The 22,194-nt window shown below is 35.3% G+C and overlaps 1 protein-coding gene across 3 annotated transcripts in view; it reads right to left on the bottom strand.

The window, feature by feature from the left end:
• PRMT3 (protein arginine methyltransferase 3) overlaps nt 1-22,194 on the bottom strand; it is a 136,805-nt gene that overhangs the window by 40,787 nt on the left and 73,824 nt on the right. For all 3 annotated transcript variants that reach the window (XM_029208431.1, XM_029208432.1, XM_029208433.1), the window contains 3 exons: nt 20,803-20,881; nt 9,484-9,671; nt 7,389-7,475 (listed from right to left, as the gene is read on the bottom strand). In XM_029208431.1, the coding sequence (XP_029064264.1) occupies nt 7,389-7,475; nt 9,484-9,671; nt 20,803-20,881 (354 nt within the window). The remainder of the gene's footprint in view (nt 1-7,388; nt 7,476-9,483; nt 9,672-20,802; nt 20,882-22,194) is intronic.

The following is a 22,194-nucleotide window of genomic DNA, read 5'->3' as shown; positions in this document are numbered from 1 at the left end:
AACTCCAAAGGTTCAGGTTTCAGAAGAGAGCAGAAAGTTCAGGACCAGGCTCTAGACTGTATGGTTATTCATTTAAGTAGAAACCTAAAACTGACTGTAGAGGTGGAGCCTCACAATTAGAAATGCTCTCCCTCCGAGACATAAAATTTACTTAATGAAGCCTGTTAAAATATATACCAGATGTCCCACTAAAATCTATGATGCAAGTTCAAGACAAATCTTACTATTTCTAAGCAGCACAGATGTGTTTTAATAGTTTCTTTAGTTGATTGGCTTTGCAAGGTCAAAATTACGTCAATTTACACCCAAAAGTACTAAGAACTGACTTAATACCAAGGAATGAGTTTAAAATTAGTAGGCTTCGACTATCAGAGATTTTTAAAAAGCTTTGAAAGAAGAGTTAAAGAACACAACTGCAAAGAAATGGGCTCATTTTGATGTTTCTTCTTCAGCCATCAGAAAAATTTAAAGCTTATTGAAAGCATAAAATGAAAACAAGTACTATGAGTACTCCTTGAGAATCAGGAAAGTTTGAATGGTAAACACTTTAAAGTTTCTTTTAATAACATTTACATTAGCCTTAGAAACTGTAACTCAAGACTTGTTCTGATTCCATCCAAAGCTAAATATCAGTGCCTCTTAAATATATGTTTCTACCATTCATCAAGTATATCATTTTTTTAAAAAAAGAAAAAAAAAACAAAATGAGAATTGAGAGGTAATATATAATTTATTTTCAGTTCACTCATTAACTTTTGTTTATTTTCACTTACTTTTCCTAACTTAAAAATAATCCTAAATGTGTAGACCCAGATTTATTTTCTAGATTGGTCTTTTAAAATAATGCATTCAGGGACTTCTGTTTCTAGTAGGGTATGTTTGCAAAAGACCCTCTCCTTACTCTGATGCAACAACAACAACAACAAAAAAAAACCTGGGGAAACTAAACAATTATATTTTTCACTAAAACCATCAAAGAGCCTTGGATGCAAAAAAAAGTCTAAATAAATTATTTCCAGAGAGGAATGAGCCCTTCCCAACTGAGCAGGCAGAAACAGTTGCTGTCACCTGAGAGCATCTATCCAATGCTGGGGCAACGGGTGGGCAAAGCAGTAAAAATGCCACAGGTACAGGAACCTTGCTGGGATAAGGAAAACCCAACCAATTTTTGACCGCCAGGTCTGGGCTAGTATGGTGCACTGGAATTTGGAGAATCCCGAAAGGGATGTCTAGTCATCTCTGCAAACTAAGAAGGCAGATGAAGCTAGTGCTTGTACGACAAAACAGGAAGAGAGAGGTTTTCTTGCAGTGTTAAGATCTTAAAGCCAAAAGCATCTGCAACCACACAGTTCGCTGTCACCATTAGCAAGGTATTACTATTCAGCTCTCTGCTATTCCACAAACTCTTGCCCAGAAAGATGAGGTGGTTTGTTTCAGGCACCTCAAGAAAACCCATTTATATGAACAATAAACTTTTCAGCTAATCCTGAGAGTAAATACGCACCACCCTCTTCTCAAAAGCAGATGGCTCAACTACACTGTTTACTCTTCAAAACTCACTCTGAAACCCACCCCTCACTGTGTCTACGGTCAACTGAAAAAAAAAAAAAAAAACTCAACGTGAGAGTTGTGAGTTGTTTTATTTGGGGCAAAATGGGGACTCTAGCCCAGGACACAGCGTCTCAGATAGCACTGAGGAACTGCTACAAAGAGGGAGCAACTAATCTCTCATGAAGATTAGTGACCTAATCCTTGTAAAGGCAGACAGCAAGTGACAATTTTTAGTTGGCACTACCAATTCTCAACTAGATCATGAACTATGCCAAACCCAGATCAGGACCTTTCCTCTCCCCTCTAATCCCTTGCTCTGCATAGACAGACCCTCTGAAAATCAGATCTCTCAAACCTCATAAATAATCCTAACTCTGTTTTCCTCCCTAAACTCAGCTTTATTTTGATGGTCTTTCCAAGAAGTTGGCAAGAGGGAGAGGCCTAATCTTATGCTCAAGTCACAGTAAATTAACTGCAGTGGTACCCAGCCCTGATCAAGCTCAACTCCAGATTAGATAGAAGGGATCAGGCCGTCATCCTAGCTACCAGACAGAGGTAAGTGGAGGCCTGTCTAGGAGAAAGTATTACTTACATAAGACTGTACTATCTTTTATACAATGTCTAGCATAAAATATAGTTATGAAATATGAGAAGAAATAGGAAAATGTGACCACAGTCAAAAGAAAAAAGCAACAGAAGCAGAATCGCAGGTGGCTCATAGAATTAGCAAACAGGTCTTAAAAGAATTATTATAAATATTAAGGAATTTAGGTAAAAAGATTGACCAAAGTGGTTAAAAAGATGAAAAATAATAACTCAATCAAAATATTAATTCTACAACTAAAAAACATGATATTTAAAATGAAAATATTTATTGGCGACCTTAACAGAAAGAATACAAATGAAGAAAAGACCAGTGAATTTAAAAAATAAGTGAATAGAAATTACCCCAAAATGAACTTCCTACATGGCTACCATACTTCAGCTTTTCTGTCAATCTTTTCATCCTTCGAAATAGAATAGGCTTCCCTGTTTAAAACACAAATCTTTTTTTTTTTTTGAGAGAGGTAAAGTTTATTATCTTTGTCATGAAATCTTGGCTGTAAAATTTGATTACCAACTATAATTTTTCCACCAGAAAAATACCTCACTTCTGTGCTCCCAATCTCAGACTAGCCTCTTAATATCTCTATATTCCTATCTTTATTATTCATACTAAAATGTCAGTACCTGTCTCCTCTCACTTAAGTGCCTTTTCAGGACAGAGTATAGTTTTATTTGTTTTGTTTTGTGCCCACAGATTTCGGACAAGTATCTGGCACACAGTCAGCATTTAATATTTGTTTAACAAACTGAAATGTCTGTTAATATAAAATTTTACATTATTATAAAGATTTTAAAAGTTATGATAAAAATTAAATAGCTCTCAAATGTCACTGAACTCATATTTATGCACTTGTATAAAATCCAAAATATAAGAGGTTTTTAAATACAAGTATTGAAAAAGTCTGATATTTTTTATTTAATCCACTGGTTCATCTTTAACAACTGCAGTAAAAGAAAAATGGCTAGAAAAAATAATATTCTTTGTTAAATGAGGCTTAAAATCATACTAAGGAAAGTTTATACAAACCGAACACTGCTGTACAGTCATTATTCCAGTACACACTAATAGAGAGGTAGAATAAAAGACAGAAAATATAATGTTGAAATTAAGATAGAAAAATGATTGCTTTAAGAGATGATGTATCAAATAAAAAAAATCTTTACATGTTAAAGACATTACGTATGTGAGCATGTAATCTGATAAAACCCTCTTAAATATTTTCATTCTTAAGGTAAACAACTCACATTTATATAAAAGGAAGTATGAGAAGTCATTTAATGTACACCTAGGATTATGAAAAGGATGCTTGTCTATATCTTTAAGGAGCTTATACAGACAGATGCCAATATAAATGCTGCTGGAACACAGAGTAAGAGAACATTACACAATTACATAAATGACATTAAAAAATAAGCCATAACTCACGAGATAAAACACACTGGTTCTAAATTGTATAGCCTTAAATCATTTGCTTTTGAACACCTATAAACTTTCCATAAAAATAATGGACTTTATTCTTCATTTACTGCAAGGGTAGACAGGCTGATATGATAGATAGGAAGCCAGTTGCTAACTAAAGCTTCATACCTCATCATAAAAGCAAAGGTGATTTGACCTTAACTGTCAATAATATCAACTGATACAGTAAAAAATGGTCAAAAAATTGCTATGTATGTGTTACTAGCATTCACTGGAAAATTATCCTTCAACCATTATAGACAACCAAGGCTCAAACATTTACATATAAGTATCACATCATGTTAAATTCCTCAAAACATAAAGTTTGCTAATGTAAAACATTAAATTAGAAATGCTATCAAATTTCTTCTGGGCTGTATGTGTGTGTCTGTGTGTATGTTGGTGGGGGAGACTGCAAAGAAAAGATATTTTTCCATTAAAGGCTCCAACACACTTCACAAAGCCATCTAAAAGCACTATCAGTCTACAGCACACATGCGATCGAAATTAAATTCAAAGAGGGTGTTCTAAGCATCTTGTTAGTTTGAAAAATCCAGTTTCCTCCAATATTTTAATTAGGTCACAAATTTAGAATCTCATTATGAAATAAATGGTTATGCATAGGTTTCAAATGGGCTTAACTATTCAGAGAAATCGTCCATCTTATTTTTTAAGCTATTCATTCAAGTTTCCAGCATAAGAAAGAAAGCATTTAATGTATTTGAAGGTTTGTACTTAGCAGTACAAAACTGGATATCTTTTTCTTCACTCTAAGAAAGCCACACCTCTTCCTCCCCAAAGTAACTTTCTCCATCACTTTACCAGGCATTGTTTTTTATTTCTCATATTTCCATTAATTCTTCTGATTATGTAATGGAGAAACAAAGTTCCAATTAGGCATTCATCCTCTTAATACCTTTGCTAATGGATTATTCCCAAGTAACCAGGCAAAAATTCTAAAAAGTAGCCGCAGAGACTAGGCTTGCATAATAGCTCCAGATGGCTGGCAGGGGAGAGTGTAAGGAGCTGGCACAATGTCAAAGAGCAAAAGACAGCTGGAGCAGGTACGGGTGGGTGGTTGGAATTCACAGACAATGAAAATGTAATAAGCGCGTTAGCCCACAAATCTTACTCATGTCAGGCTCATGTTAGAGGACACATACTGGGAAGGAAAGGAAGGTTTTAAGAAATATAGATGATTAATCAAACAACTATAAGCTTACTCTGAAAGGGTGAAGAAATAAAAATAAAAGCAAAAATAAACAAATGGGACCTAATCAAACTTATAAGCTTTTGTACAGCAAAGGAAACCATAAACAAAACAAAAAGACAACATACAAAATAGCAGAAAACATTCGCAAATGATGCGACTGACAAGGGATTAATTTCCAAAATATACAAAGAGCTCATACAACTCAACAACAAAAAAACAACCCAATCAAAATATGGGCAGAGGGCCTCAACAGACATTTCTCCAAAGAAGACATACAGATGACCAACAACAGGCACATGAAAAGATGCTCAACACCACTAATTATCAGAGAAATGCAAATCAAAACTACAATGAGGTACCACTTCACACCAGTCAGAATAGTCATCATTTAAAAAATCTACAAAATACAAACGCTGGACAGGGTGTGGAGAAAAGGAAGCCCTCCTACACTGTTGATGGGAATGTAAATTGGAGCAGTCACTATGGAAAACAGTATGGAGGTTCCTCAAAAAAATAAAAATAGGGTTGCCATATGATCCCAGCAATCCCACTCCTGGGCATATTTCTGGACAAAACTATAATTCAAAAAGATGCATGCACCCCAATGTTCATAGCAGCATTATTCATAATAGCCAAGACATGGAAGTAACTTAAATGTCCACTGACAGACGAATGGATAAAGATGATATGGTGCATGTATATAACAGAATACTACTCAGCCATAAAAAAGAATGAGATAATGTCATTTGCAGCAACATGGATGGATCTAGAGATTATCATACTAAGTGAAGTAAGTCAGACAGAGAAAGACAAATACCATATGACATCACTTATAAGTGGAATCTAAACTATGACACAGATGAACTTATCTACGAAACAGAAACAGACCCACAGACATAGAGAACAGACTTGTGGTTGCGGGGAGGGTGGGGTAGAGAGAGATGGAGTGGGAGGTTGGGCTTAGCAGATGTAAACTATTATATATGGAATAGATTAAACAACCAGGTCCTACTGTATAGCACAGGGAACTATATTCAATATCCTGTGATAAACCATAATGGAAAAGAATATGAAAAAGAATGTATATATACATATAACATATATATACATATATATGTTATATATACATTCTTTGCTGTATGGCAAAAATTAACACAACATTGTAAATCAATTACACTTCAATAAATTTTTTTAAAAAGAGGTCTTTTTTAACTCTCAAGGATTACTAATATCAAAACACAGAGTAAGTCTAGGAGTTAAAGACTTTAGCCTGTAATTTCAATTGACCAAATCATTTCAGTTACTAAAAAGCAGAATTAGAAAATCTGGGATAAACAAATGGGAAGAATGAGATTTTGCTTTTCACCAATTAAATGAATATAATGGGTGCTTAATGATCATAAATCTGGGATTTAGATACTAAACTTTTCAAAATTGTAAGACCAATTTCAATGAAAAAAAGAATTCCTCAAAACATCAAAGAACACAGTTAAACTCATTTGGATATAAAATAATTATTGGCTCAAAATGAACTGAAAAAATTTTAAAGAAATCATAAAATCTTTTGTATGTCAATCTGAGCAAAGTATTGAAAAGAATCAGGTTGAAGAGTCAAAGTTAACATGACTATAATCTGTTTCACACAGTTTCTGACAATACAGTTTTCAATACAAATTTTAATTCTGAAGTTTTAATTAGTATTTTTTAAACAATATAATTAAAATTTAAAATAATGTAAATATTTATATCATAACACCTGTGTAAATTCATACCTTCTTAAGTAAAGGCCTGCATTTTATTAACATTCTGAGTCTCCCGGTAAAGGCATATATTGTTACCTTAGTATGAATATACATTTAGAAATTATTTAAGAATTACTATATTTTAATAACATTTCCGGCTACAATGCAGGTGTTTTCACATATTATCTCACTAATCAATGTAACTAGTCTTCTAGTCAGAAAGGATTATTAACATTTTTCTTAAAGCAGTTGATTAGTCTGAGGTACAGATTACCTAAGGTAACTTGAACAAAGTAACAAACTAGTGAGTGGCAGAACCAAATGTGAAACCAGATTTGTCTAACTCTTCTAAAGTGCATACTTTTTCTATTACACCAGGTTGATTCTTTAAGGAAAGGTAAACAATCAGTTTCTTCATTATTTTTCTCACAAGAATATAAAGTATTACACCAAATAAACATCTTATTTCCATCTAAATTGAGTGTTAAGAGTTACTGGGAGGAGCAGGACATTAATTTTTGTCTATGAAGATAAAGTTGAGTGCTCTCAGTTAATTATATGATAGGTAATAATGAAGAATCTATAAAGAAAAATCATTCTGTAAAATGGTTCCCTAATACTTTCTCTTCTGAACTAAACTACCTTTTCTGAAGTCTACTGACCTATTAAAACAGATCTATTCGATAGTCTAACAAAGGCAAAGATAGACTGTCAAAGGCAATAGTCTTTTTCATTTATCACAAGCCTGGTAATTCATTAGCCTGCCAATCAACTGCACTACTAGAGAGATTTGTGAAAGTAGAATGAAATAGCTTACCGTGCACAACGATGTCTTTGTGATTTTTAGGGTGAAATCTGAAGAAAACTCCAAATCTGAGACACATGTTGTATGGCAATCTATATGCTACCCGTGAAAAAAGAGTGGAGGGAAGAACTTAGTAAAGATAGTAAAAACAAAACCAGAAACAAACAGAAAAGTATTCCTTCTTTTTTTTTATGCAAAAAGGTTTACTGTAAACCAATGCTTTGCCAACTTTAATCATTCACACCCCACTTTTGGGATTATTTCTAAATTTAAGGGCTACTAGCACTATCATTCAGTTAATTTTTCTTTAAATCAAATTAGTATTTTTTACTTAGACTTCTTATAAGAATAATATATATCAAATCATGGCTCTGTTGTACTAAAGTTTTTTTCTAAGACACATTAAAATACTCTCAAATAAAAAATGTTTTCCTATGTTCCAACTAAAATCATTCTGTATACCACCAGTGGTATACATTTACAATAAATTATGTGTGATAACAGTTAATATTTTTGTAGGAAATGCCAACTTGAAAACATATGCTATTTAAAAGGACAAGGTGTTTTAGAATTCACTCTTGTAAGTGCCTCTGAAGTTTCTTACATACTAGGAAAAACCACAACAATTCCAACCAACGAGCAAAACCAACTACGAAGATTCACTTCAGGAAAAAAATGGCCAAATATCCTTATTTTCTTATTCTGCCCTACCTAGTTCAAATCCTTCTCCATTTCACTATGGAGAGTAGATGGACTCAGCTACAGCAGTGTGACCAAATGATGCTGTAAAGGCTGTCAACATTTGACTTACCATGAGTAGGTATACAGTGAACACAATTCATACGACTACCTGAAACATTACTCTATTTTAAATAGTTTGAGAAAAATTTTAAAACGTTACAGCATGGTTGCCTTTTATTTATAGGAGGATTGCAGAACACAGAACATACTATATTTACCTAAACAAAGAAAATAAGAGAAAGGGTGTATATATATATATACTTTTTAAACACCTTTATCAGTCCTAAATTTTCTATTTCAACTATTTTATTTATTCATAGAATTTCTGGCATTAAGCAAAGAGATAACTAGAGAGAGAAATTAGCACACCCACATGACCCTCCTCTTTCTGCTCAGTCTTAATGCTGAGTTGGCTTACACCCCTACCCTGAGTCAAAGAACCCAAATAAATCCCTTACACTCAGTATACCAGGGCAGTGAACAGTCCTACAGTCATTAACCAGGCTGTATTTTTTTTTCTTAAAAGTTGAATGCAATTTTAATCAGCTTGTTGTTGTTGAGAAACTTTATGTGTTAACTTAAAATAGTTTATCAATTCAAGAAAATTAATGAACACTAACTGAATATCTACTTTGTGCAGAGAACAACTATTGATACTATGAAAGTAACAGTGGACTAAAAAAGAAGAGACAATGTTCTGAACTTAACACTGAACAGGCTATATTTATCTGATGATACAATTGAAACAGATGAATTAAGAAGTCTTTTAAAAAAGCAACAGGACTTTCACTCACTGCAAAGTTATTATTCCACCCATGTAAATTCGACATAGCAAAATTGACAATAAAACTAGAGATTAACATGGTGAAGAGTAAGATTAAAACACAAAAGGAATTAACTAAGCAATGTGAACATAGTAGGGTTTTAGTTTCATGGGCACAGTCACTATAATTAATTAATCTGAAAAGGCTGGAAGAAATCTGGGTGAGAGAAGTTGTGTGAAACATATATGAACGAATAATCTGGCTGTAAACGAGATGCTAGGATAAGGCCAGAATGTGCTGGTGAAGCAGAAATGACAATACAGCAGGACTTTTTGCCTTCGCTAAGTCAAAATAAATGATTCGACCCTTCAGTATAAGGAACTTCAATATACAAAGAGAAGTGATTCCAAAGGGATGACACAGTGAACTGGCAAATATTATGATATCAAGCTGCTTTAGATTAATTAAAATAGAAAGAATAATTACTGTTTTGAAGACACATATATAAAATCAATATATTCATTTGAAATACTAAACTCATAAATGAAAACTAAGAAAAATAGCCATACTGTTAAAGAAAATAAAATTAGTAAAATACCTACCTTAATACTACAGGGGTCTGAAATAAGAGTCTTTGGATCTAAAACTTCCACCACAGCTTCTGGAATAACTGCTTTCTTCATGCAGGACATGTTGAAGCCATAGACATCATCCCAAAAAGTAATTCTATCAGCATGTTTATTCATATCACTTACTGCCACAAGGCTGATAGTGCAAATATCAGGGTAGACTGTAACAAATAAAACAACGAACAATTTATCATTATCTCTCTTTATAACAAAATATAATTTTTAAAGGCTAAATATAAATATCAAATCCAACAGTACAGATTGCTAGCAAATGATTACTAGCAGCAGGGGATTAACAAAGGTATGGATCAGAGAAAATAACCAAGTTCCATGTTGTGGCCTCTTTAAAAAAATAATAAATAAAAGATTTCTGTTACTGTGATGGTAAGATTAAAACAAAGATTTCAATGATGGGTTCCCACTCAAATTATTTAGAAAGGATGGACACAATCCTGAAATAAACATATTTATTAACATTAAACATGCTGACTGTAAAAGAGGTACTAGATTTTTACTTTAAATGTTCCTCTGAAACGTGAAGAGGCAAATCCTTTAAAAAGGTGTGTTGTGTGATAGAATTTTACAGTTGTGTAGAAGACCAGTTCATATTACCCTCTCTTATCCATTATGAAAGGTAAACATTTATGAGCACCAAATGTGTGCTGATAAGTTATTCTATTTTACAGACTGTGCATACATGTCCCTACTCAAACTTACATTTACACAATTCTGACAAATATATTAGCAATTATTAGTGATGTAATAAATACTAAGAAAGGGGAAGCACAAGTTACTAAGGGACCTACAGAAAAAAACAGCTAACTCAGAAATCTAAGTTAGCTGTAGCTGTAGCAGGGGAACAAGGATATTGTTTAAGGCAAGAACTGAAGACCAACTAAGTTACCAGTGGGAGGGAAAGAGTGTTCTAGGTAGAGGGGGCAGTGGGCATGTAGGGGCACAGTACACTCCAATTTGAGAGGAACAGTGAAACAGAAGTCGACAAAGGAGGGACCAAAGAAGACAGTGCTGAGTAAACCACATTAATAAATTAGACTTTATTCTAAGAATAATGATAAGCCAGTGAAAATTTTTACATAGAGTAGCAACTTCATCAGATTTTGGTCTTAGAAAAGCCACCTTGAGTGCAATGTGGAGAATAAAAGGTAGGGAGCAAGACTAAGAGACAAACTAAGAGATAAATGTAATAATACAGGTGATCTGAAATAGAGTGACGGTTGTGGGAATGGAGAGGAGGAGATACAGTCAAGGGGTGTTTAGGAGGTGGAACTCATAGGGCTGTAAGACCGGCTGGCTGTGAAGGTGAGAAAGAGAGAAGAGTCAAGGATGACACAGTTTTAGACTTAGCAACTGGGTAAACTGTGGTACTAACCATTATAATAGGAAATTAAAAAAAGGGCAGATTCAAGAGGAATATGAGAGTTTAATGCTTATGAGACAAACAGGTAAAAATATCCAACAAACAGCTGACTATACAGGTCTGAAATTCAAAAGCGGTGATCTGGGTTCAATATATAAATTTGGAACCGTGAGCACATAAATGCAAGTATAAGTTATGGAGCTTATGAGGTCACCTAGGGATACATAATGAGTAGCGGAATTTAAGGGATGAGTAGAAGAAAAGGAGGCCGAAAAGAAATGGCTGAGAAGCTAGACCACAGAAGTAAGAAGAAAACCAAGAGAGTAAGTGTTAAGAGAGGTAAGGAAAGAGAGAGTTCAGGGAGAAACTCGCTTCTCATAACTAGTAAAAACCTTTGTAACACAAAATTTAAAAAATAACATTGATGTTCTTTTTTTTGGACTAATAAATAGCAAAATTAACTTTGTCCTTCAAATGTCAACATGTAGGGGATTCTTGAATTAAAATATAAGTTACATACCCCTATACCAACAAACTGAAAGCAAGTACATATGTGCCAAAGAAATGCACAAAGGAAAAAATTTTACTATTAACTAGCCTTCAGACTTAAACAGCAGAGAAATAACCCTCTCCTTCCCCCAAACTCTGTTTCTCTCCACAGCTGTAGGAATTTTATTATTCAACGACAGCAGCACTAAATTATCTTCTAAATAAAGCCCACGATAAGATCTGCTGGCATCAGAGCAATTGCTTCTTCCAAACCTGACATCTGAGATACCCAGAAAAAATAACTGGTGCTATGTCACTGATAAGAAGTTTCTCAAGTCTTCTCTAAGGGGGCATGTAAGGCAGATATGATAGCTGCATTGGGCTGGAGTCGACTGCTGTGTAAACTGAGTTACTTCTACCCTCCTCTTCCTCCACGGACGTGTTAAGCCTCTTGACTGTGTTTAAATTTCTGATCAATACAAATTTTTCAAAGTAAATGATGTGCTACTGTAAATGCTGACCCAGCAAGAGTATCTGTTACAGGAAAGGTATGTATGTTTAGTTTCCTGAACCAGGTCCTTACTATGAGAAGCACTGAAGAAGAAACAGAATTCTAAAGCAACGTTAGATAGTTGGCAACTTCTTCTTGTATACTTTGTCAGACTTAATATGACCATCATGTAAGCTTTCCAACATTATATCCTGTTAATTTCACCCTTAAAGAGGAACATAAAAAGGGTACAGATCAGGGGTCAGCAAACATTTTATGTAAAGTGACTGTTTTAGGTTTTGTGTATGGTCTTTATTGAAGCTACTCATCTCTGTTGCTATGATGTGAAAGCCCCAAAGACAATATATAAATACACAAGCATGGCTATTTTCCAATAAAACTTTATCTACAAAAACAGGCAGCACACCAGATATAGATATCCCTGATATAGATGAGGGAAAAATGGATGAGGGAGGTCATTATCAGGGCCATTATACTGCGCTACTTCTGGGAGCACCACTCACAGTGTCCAAATATCCCCTGGAGTTGTACAGTGTACATTCAAGCTACTTAACATGGTTCACAGAGTTCTTCTGTTTTAGAATATTATTAAAAATCTTAGTGAACTTTAAATACTTACTACCTAGCCCTTTGTAGAAAAAGTTTGCTGAACTCCAACTCTGTATCAAGCAATATGATGTACTAGTTAGTAATATTACTAAGAAATAAGGATATCTTTTTCATTCATAAGGAAAAACTATAAAGTTACTAAAACTAATTAAAAAGTTTTGAAAACATGTTGGTAATAAGAGAAACAGACTAAAGAGGAATATGATTTAACTTTTCCAAGGTTTACTTATTTATTATTAACTTATTAATTAATTAATTTGGCTGCTCCGGGTCTTAGTTGTGGCACGTGGGATCTTCATTGCGGCACGTGGGATCTTTTACTTGCATGCGGGATCTTTTAGTTGAGGCAGGCATGTGGGATCTAGTTCCCCAACCAGGGATCGAACCCAGGTCCCCTGAATTGGGAGTGCTGAGTCTTAACCACTGGACCACCAGGGAAGTCCCTCAAGGTTTATTTTTCAAGCTAATTATATTTCACAAAAATACAGAAAATCAAGAGAATAAAATAAAATATAATACAGGAAATCATGGTTCCTGTATTTGTTAGAATTTAGAAATGAAATTAGCTTTTATCTTTCAGTTAGTAAGATCTATGAATATTTATGAAAGACTTGTTATCAATGCTATAGGTCAATTTGATTCTTTATCCATCTCCTCAGAGCTGGCTAAAATTTTGGGCCACTTGTCAGAATCCTGACTAACCCTCTACCTTCATATTCTGACACATTTGTCACCTGATTTTTGTCAGAAAGAAGCATAATTGAATAATGATTCCTTCTTGTAGGTGAAATTAACAAAGTGTTGATTGGACAAAAGCACCCTCTTAACAGACCATTTATAAATTCATGGCTTTGACATCTGTGTCCTTCTCGATTCACTGCCCAGAATTCATCTGTCACTAGAACAGCTCACATGGTGAACAGATAAAGATGGGAAATCCTTTATCCCTTAGAAATGCCTCACAAACTTTTGGACACTAAAGGATAAGACTGAGATGCATAAAGAAACAATTCCTAGTAAACACTAGCATCACTGCTTGTATATAAATAACCAGAGAGGAAAAAGGTTTAGAATGAAAGGAGATAATAAATAAATCAAAATAGACTGTCCTTTTCACAATATATGTGAACCACATGGAGGTAGACTTCACTGAAATAATAGTCAACAATACAATGACTGACATGCATAAATAATTTGGGAGTTGAATAAGCTTAAAAATTAATTTATATAATAAGGTTATCTTAAAAATTAACTAATATTTATTTGGAAATTGGAACATCTTCTCATCGTTAACTTATAATAAATGTATAAATAGTGATTAGGCCCACATTCTAAAGCTTAACTAGGCTAAAATGTTGCTGCAATATGCATTGAAAAATTATAATATAAAAAAAGGTAGAAAATGACACTACTGCAATATCACTGAACAGAACAAAAATAATAAACGTGGGAAAAACAGATCTGAAGATGCGGAAGCGCACAGTAAACTACGGAAATACTAAAGAAACCTCTAGGCACTGAGACGGTGTTAGGGGCTGATTACACTGAGACATGTACTATACAAACAGCAGGTGACAACACCATGATGCCCAAATTCATTTCAAAACTTTTATAAAGTATAACCTTAACACTAGTCTCATGTTTACCAGCTATAACTCGGGGGGGGGGGGAATTAACATTTATTGAGCAACTATTTTATGTCAAGCATCTCATTCAGACTTTTGACTGATTCTATAAAGCTGGATTATAATCCTCATTTTTCAGATAAGGAAACTGAAATTCAGAAAAATTAAGTAACCTGCCCAAATTACTGGTCTTCATCAGCTAACTAGTAACTAATCATCTGATGAAGCAGGGATTTAACTCAAGGTCTGACTGCAAAATCTTTATGCTTTCCATTTATTCATGATGCCACATTTTATGCTTTTCAAATGGAAAAAAAGGAAAGAGGAACTCGACTATCCCACAGAAAATGAGCACCTGCTGGAGAAGAAAGAGGAAGGAAAAAAGGGTTGAGAAAGTTTAGAGATTAATAAAATTTCAGGGCAAACTGAGGAAAATGGAAACATTCAGCCTTACCCATTCCATCTGAGTAAAGAAATGAGGTGATAAGGTAAAAGAGATCCTAAAAAGGAGAGCAACCAAGCAGAAATGGGGGAGGAGTCAGTAAACTCTACAGCTCAGCTTTCTACAGAGAGGGAAATAGTAAGAAAAGTATATTTGTAAACCTGGACTTTATAACAGAGGCAATTTCTTATTAGCATAGATCAGGTTTCCAATGCAAATTCTAATGCAAAACCTGAGAGAGACAGATCTGTCAGTGTATATAGTACATATCTGCCACTCTATTTTGCTGCCCCCCTCTGAACTGTTTGAGAGATTTCCTATGTTGAGGCAGGGCCTATTTCCCTGTATAAAAGCTGAAAATGACAAAAACTTGCTTTCCCTCCCTCCCTCCCTCCCTTGCAAGTTAGGCATGAACACATGACTTAGGCTCTACTAATGATATACACCTAAACCTGTGTCTACTTTTCAGAGGCAGCAATACCTACTGCTGGGTACATCTTAAATAAATTCTTACGACAGGACTCTTCCCCTAGATTTTGGTTCAAAAGGATCAGACGTGGAGTCTGAAGATCCATATTTTTAACAAAAGGTCCCAGTGACTGTGATGGTCTGCCAAGATTAGGAAACAATGACTTAGGATACGGCTGTCTTAGTAACTTGCTTTGTACTGAACATAGTGCTCAACTTTATAATCCTGACAACTATAAAACAGACAAGATGTACACTGTGAAGGACCTCATAAGAAAGTTGAGTTTTGTTCTGACCATATGAGGGGGGAAGAAACCTTTCATTTTCCTTGCAATGAAAGGCAATGAAAACAACATTCTTTTTCAGTACCATGGAGGATGTCTCCTTTAATGGGCACCTACATTTCTATGCAACAATTGCGATTTTACAAAACTATTATCAGTTCTGAGGAAGTTTCAAAGCAACGAATTATTTCTTTGTGCTCCTACAATTTCAATTGGTCCAATTCTGGACAATGTCAACCCTGATTACTTGACTAAAGTGGAGTCTGCTAGGCTTCTACGTGGAAATTTACTCTTTCCTCTTTTGTAATTAGTAGATATTTTGTGGGGAGATTCTTGGAAACTAACTAGGTAAGTATTCCATTCTTAAACTTTCAGATTATTCATTTTATATATAAAAACCTTTTCAGGGCTTCCATGGTGGCGCAGTGGTTGAGAGTCCACCTGCCGACGCTGGGGACGCGAGTTCGTGCCCCGGTCCGGGAAGATCCCACATGCCGCGGAGCGGCTAGGCCCGTGACCCATGGCCACTGAGCCTGCGCATCTGGAGCCTGTGCTCCGCAACGGGAGAGGCCACAACAGTGAAAGGCCCGCGTACCACAAAAAACAAAACAAAACAAAAAACCTTTTCAGTAGCTATGAAGATGGGCATGATTTTGCTCCTTAATGCTAAGCCCTATTCATATAATTATATAGTATTTTGCCCAAATTCCCTTTTGTTTGGTACCAATATCATGACTTTTCTATTTGCCTGAGTATCTTTTTTAATCGAAGTTTAACTTTTCTATATAATTTTGTTTTAGGTGTGTCACTATATAGTGCACAGAATTGGGTTTTCTCTTGTGATCTGATCTGAAATTCTTTTTCATTTAATAAATGAATTTAGTCCATTTATATTATTGATATGAGAACGTTTTCTTGTTCACAACTCTTACCATTTTATATTATTCTGTATCTGTAGTTTTTGTTTTATTTTGTTTTTTAAGTAGTTCAACTACATGGTCTTTTTGCTTTTTTCCTAAGTATTAATTCTTTAATTTACAAAGTTTGCCTTTTTGTTCTAGTAGCTAACTTTATAATTACAACCTTATAGAATATCTTTAGTTGTCTATTTTTAACAGTATTTACTAATCTCCTATTGCGAGTAATGATAAAGTTAGTATATTTCCTTGTTTTTCCCTTTCCTTTCCTCTTCTTAATCACCCAATTATTTTTTTAATTACAAAAAGAGATGTAATGATAATACTAACAACAATTACAGAAGTAGGTAGTTAGTACAGAGTTTTAATGTATTTTTCAAAATAGCTAGAAATCAAATTATGTCATAATTCATTTGACCTGAAGGAGGTGGAAGATGCTGCTTCATTTTTTTTTTAATTAATTTATTTTTGGCTGTGTTGGGTCTTCGTTGCTGTGCGTGGGCTTTCTCTAGTTGTGGCGAGAGGGGGCTATTCTTTGTTGCAGTGCATAGGCTTCTCATTGCAGTGGCCTCTCCTGTTGTGGAGCACAGGCTCCAGGTGCGTGGGCTTCAGCAGTTGTGGCACGTGAGCTCAGAAGTTGTGGCTCATGGGCTCAGTAGTTGTGGCTCACAGGCTCTAGAGCTCAGGCTCAGTAGTTGTGGTGCACAGACCCAGGTGCTCCGCAGCATGTGGGATCTTCCCGGAGCAGGGCTTGAACCCGTGTCCCCTGCGCCACCAGGGAAGCCCTCTTTTTTTTTTTTTTAAGTCATCTCTATTGAGGTAAAATTTACACGCAGTAAAACTCACTCTCTGTCCTTTTTGATGTATAATCCTATGTGATTTGATAACATAGAGTTACACAATCACCACTACAATCATGATACAGACAGGATCAATGACCACAAGCCTCACCATTCAATTTTAATCAACAGTATCATTTTAATATTACCTCTGTAGTGCTAAATGTGCTCTAATGCTATTACTTGAGTTGTCAGCTTTAAATGATATCCCATAAATTCCTATTAAAGATAAATCTGGGCTTCCCTGGTGGCGCAGTGGCTGAGAGTCTGCCTGCCGATGCAGAGGACATGGGTTCGTGCCCTGGTCCGGGAAGATCCCACATGCTGTGGAGCGGCTAGGCCTATGAACCATGGCCACTGAGCCTGTGCGTCCAGAGCCTGTGCTCCGCAATGGGAGAGGCCACAACGGTAAGAGGACCGCGTACCGCAAAAAAAAAAAAAAAAAAAAAAAATAAATCCATTTAAGTATACACACTTTCCCACCTACCTCCTGCATTCCCTTTACAATTTTTGTGAGATGTGGTATTTGACACTTTTAGGGTATAAAGCATTTACATTCTATGCTGTCACCCTAAAATATACATTGGTTTTCATCTTAATTCCTTGTAAAATTATGCATTGATCTCAACCTAACATTTTCTTGGTTTTACTCCTGATTTCTTGGTTGGCTGAATGTAAAACACAACAATTTCTGATATACAATTAGTAAGTCTTAGCTAATAATAGAAGAAAATAGTAAATCCACTTTCACTAACTTTACAAAACTTAAAAAAATTTTTTTTATTTGGCCGCACCGCATGGCTTGTGGGATCTTAGTTCCCTGACTAGGGATCAAACCTGGGTTCACAGCAGTGAAAGCGCAGAGTACTAACCACTGGACTGCCAGGGGATCCCCACAAAGCTTTATTTTTATTAGTGATAACAGTAGTAAATGAGTACCTCTAAAGTACTGTGGAATTGCTTGGTGATAAGGAGCATGAATACTCAAGTTATTGGCTGACTGTCTTTTATAAAGGCTTTACTCCATGCCATTAAATATAAAGTGAGACATAAACTGAAACTGGATTCATGTAAAACTGTGGTCCCTTCATGCTTATATGGTCTCCAATAGTCTCCCTCTCTCATAATTCAATCATTCTTTCTGAAATCCTGACACTGCTAATTGCTTAATAAATCTTTCCTTCAGAAAAACATGAAAGAAAACTTTGTTTACAATAAAAGAATGAGCATCTAGATGATATTTATTCATCAAGGCATACTCAAATACACAAAATAGGCTAAACTACTTCATGTTACTCATTTCTGACTTTTCCTACTTTTCTTGATTCTTTTAACAAGTAACATTCAACAGCACTGCTTATGAAGTTAAATGCTGACCTCTCTTCAATATACTTCCAGATTATCTTAGTGCTAACAGCAGTTATATAAAAATATGGAATGAGCTAGAATAAAGCCTCCACTTTATCCCTTTGATGATGGGAAATAGCTCTGCCACTGTTTCAGCTATAACCTCATTATTCACATGGCTGTAAGTTCTTAATGAATTTCATCAAGAATTCAATTTAAATGTATTAAGTTGCTGTCAGTCCTTCAGTAAGATCAATGAACACCACTCAGGGAAGTATGGAAACAGTTGTCTGAATCTTCCCTAGAACAACTTCAAGACAAGAATTAGATTCAATAAAATGCACTTTAGTAAAGAAACAACAAGGGATACTGAAAAGAACAAGAATACTGGAGTCTGGCAGATCTGAGTTTAGAAAAAAAAAAAAAATTCAAAGCTTGGACACTTAATATGTACCATCCAGGACACCTATGTTTCTAAAGTCTCACAGGGCTGTTGTGAGGATTACAACACATGAGGATTACATGTAATAAGATAAATAAAGGTACAGTGTATTATTTGGCAACTATTGCACAATCAACAAATGGTAGATAATATTAGTTTTTAGTCATTAAGTGTAGTTGTCTTTAAAAACAATCACTGCAATTATTGAGAGATACAGCCAATTGTTGCAGGGTAAAATATATCTGAAAATTCTAGCCATGTTCACGTCAGAGATCAGAAGCGTATCTTGAAATGGTTGCGGGAAATACAGTGATAAAATGAGAGCATTTTGAAAAACAAAGGCAATCTGTTTAAATGATATTATAAAAAGAACTCAACTGTACTGGAGAATTTTCTCTATGCTTTATGTTTTGGCCTTACTGATTTTTACTGCCAAAGTAATTTCATAGAACATGGATGGGCAGGAGGCATAAGTATGGTCAAGTGCTTTATGTCACCAGTTCAAAATGTATCCTCCTTTTCACCCACTTTTATATAACAGTTTTATCAATTGTACTCTGACTATGGAAATGATTTATTGGTTCTGAAGCTTTGAGAAAGGGAAGGTACAGGGAAAGGTGAATGAAGGGAGACATGCTATCCAATTCAGTTTTAATGATTCAATGCAAAAAACATGTATGATGTTCTATCTATGTTCCAGAAGCTGTGGAGCTCAGTGAAGAGCCAAAGATGAACAAAACATAATCCCTGAGAACATTTATTTGTATACAACTGTTCATAGCAGAAAGCCTGTAAAAACACAATCTCACTTTGAGTACGCAGAGCTAATATGATTAAAAGTTCACCATGGCCATGAAAAGGAAGCCTTCCAAATTTATTGGGATCTATTTAAAAATACTGATTGGGTATACTGTGGTTTAAAAACTTAGTAGAGGGCTTCCCTGGTGGCGCAGTCGTTGAGAGTCTGCCTGCCGATGCAGGGGACATGGGTTCGTGCTCCGGTCTGGGAAGATCCCACATGCCGCGGAGCAACTAGGCCCGTGAGCCATGGCCGCTGAGTCTGCGCTTCCGGAGCCTGCGCTCCGCAACACTACCAAATGTAAAACAGATAGCTAGTGGGAAGCAGCCACACATAGCACAGGGAGATCAGCTCAGTGCTTTGTGACCACCTAGAGCGGTGGGATAGGGAGGGTGGGAGGGAGGGAGACGCAAGAGGGAGGAGATATGGGGATATATGTATATGTATAGCTGATTCATTTTGTTATAAAGCAGAAACTAACACACCATTGTAATGCAATTATACTCCAATAAAGATGTTAAAAAAAAAAAAAAGAAAAGAAAAGAAAATCAGGCCAGGGTACAAAGTGGATCCAGAACGTTTATTACAGCAGAATAGAGGCCACAACAGTGAGAGGCCCACGTACCGCAAAAAACAAAACAAACAAACAAAAAAACAAAAAAAAACTTAGTAGAAACCACTCACTACTTAAATGCTCTTGTTAAATTACAAAGAAGCCAGGTTTATACATTCAGTGAAGTCATGGAATATTTGCTACCAAAGTGAATGATCTCCAACCTAGTATGAAACATTCATTTGGGAAAAAACAAAAACAAAAAAACCCTAGATGTCACAAAGATTAAAAATCAAAGAGTCTCTGTTAGATTTTTATTTGAATATCAAAAAGCTTCCAAATCTAGTCCTTAGTATTTTTATTAAAAGTGTTCATGAGAATACCATTAACTTAAGAGTCCTGCATATCTTCTATAATGTTCTACTATCAACGGTACACTAAACAAATGTCTTAAATCTTCCTCTGATGGAAATGTCTTTCATCTCTATTGGGAACTTTCTCAGTCATGCATAGTTCATTTGAAATCCAAAGGCTCATTTGGTTCTGCTAGACTAAAATTAGATTACTAAAACTAGAATTTTATACTCACCCGATCCTCCTTTTGCCAAGTATTTGTTCTTTGCATAAAGGACAGAATCTAACATGGACTCAAAAAGTAGAAAATAGCCCTGTATAAAAAAAGAAAAAATGGATTTTAGCTAAGTGCAGTATCATCATAAGCAGTTCAGTTTAAACATCGGCTAGTGTTTTAATGGACAACATACTTTTAGTCTCTACCATATAATATTCTGTAAAGTTTGAAATTATTTTTTGCAGTAAATTCTCCACATAATAATTATTAGAAAATCAGGCCAGGGAATGGACTTGAGGACATGGGGAGGGGGAAGGGTAAGCTGGGACAAAGTGAGAGAGTGGCATGGACATATATACACTACCAAATGTAAAACAGATAGCTAGTGGGAAGCAGCCACACATAGCACAGGGAGATCAGCTCGGTGCTTTGTGACCACCTAGAGGGGTGGGATAGGGAGGGTGGGAGACGCAAGAGGGAGGAGATATGGGGATATATGTATATGTATAGCTGATTCATTTTGTTATAAAGCAGAAACTAACACACCATTGTAATGCAATTATACTCCAATAAAGATGTTAAAAAAAAAAAAAAAAAGAAAAGAAAAGAAAATCAGGCCAGGGTACAAAGTGGATCCAGAACGTTTATTACAGCAGAATATACTGAACCTTCTCTACCTGTGCTTCCACTTTCTAGACTATTATTTCTTTCACATTAAAAGGAAATTTTCAGATAGAAATTGCTAATGTATCCTATAATTTCCTGGAATACTGCAATATTAATCTAGAGCAATAGTTCTTAACTAGATTTTGCCCCTGGGGGACATTTTTCATTGTCACAACTGGGTGGGGGGCAATGCTGATAAACGTCCTTCACTGACACAGGACGACCCCCAAACAAAGAAATGTCTGATCCCAAATGTCTACAGAGCTAAGGCTGAGAAACTCTGGTCTGGAACACCTTTTCCCAAAATGTTTCCTGCCCAAAATCATTCTCTTTGAAGAGCTTTTTTTAAAAAAAAAAAAAAAGGAGGGGAGAGGTGAGAAGGACCAGATGCTACATCATCCTCATATAGAGATTCATAATGCACATCAGCACATTAACAGTTCTGAGAAGTGTTACGGTAAAGAGGATGGTTGAACAAATTCTAAACAAGTATTACCCACTTTTTAACTAGAAATCTCTTTTTTTCTATTTAACATGTATCAACACCTTGCACAACTATGTTGTTTGAAATACATTTCATGAAACTCAGCCCCAGTGTGCTCCAGACTCTGGAGAACACTTGACTCCTCCACCAAGAAAGGCTAATCACAGCACGAATGAAAAGATAATCTGCCACTACTGATGTCACAAACACAGTACATTCTAATAGTATGCTATACACTTTATTATAGAAATGATAAAGTA

This window comes from Monodon monoceros, unplaced genomic scaffold, assembly GCF_005190385.1.
Source record: "Monodon monoceros isolate NGI ecotype Baffin Bay Population unplaced genomic scaffold, NGI_Narwhal_1 Super_Scaffold_7, whole genome shotgun sequence".
NCBI classification, from domain to species: domain Eukaryota; kingdom Metazoa; phylum Chordata; class Mammalia; order Artiodactyla; family Monodontidae; genus Monodon; species Monodon monoceros.
Note: the sequence above shows the minus strand (reverse complement) of the source record. Positions and strands in the feature narration are given on the sequence as shown.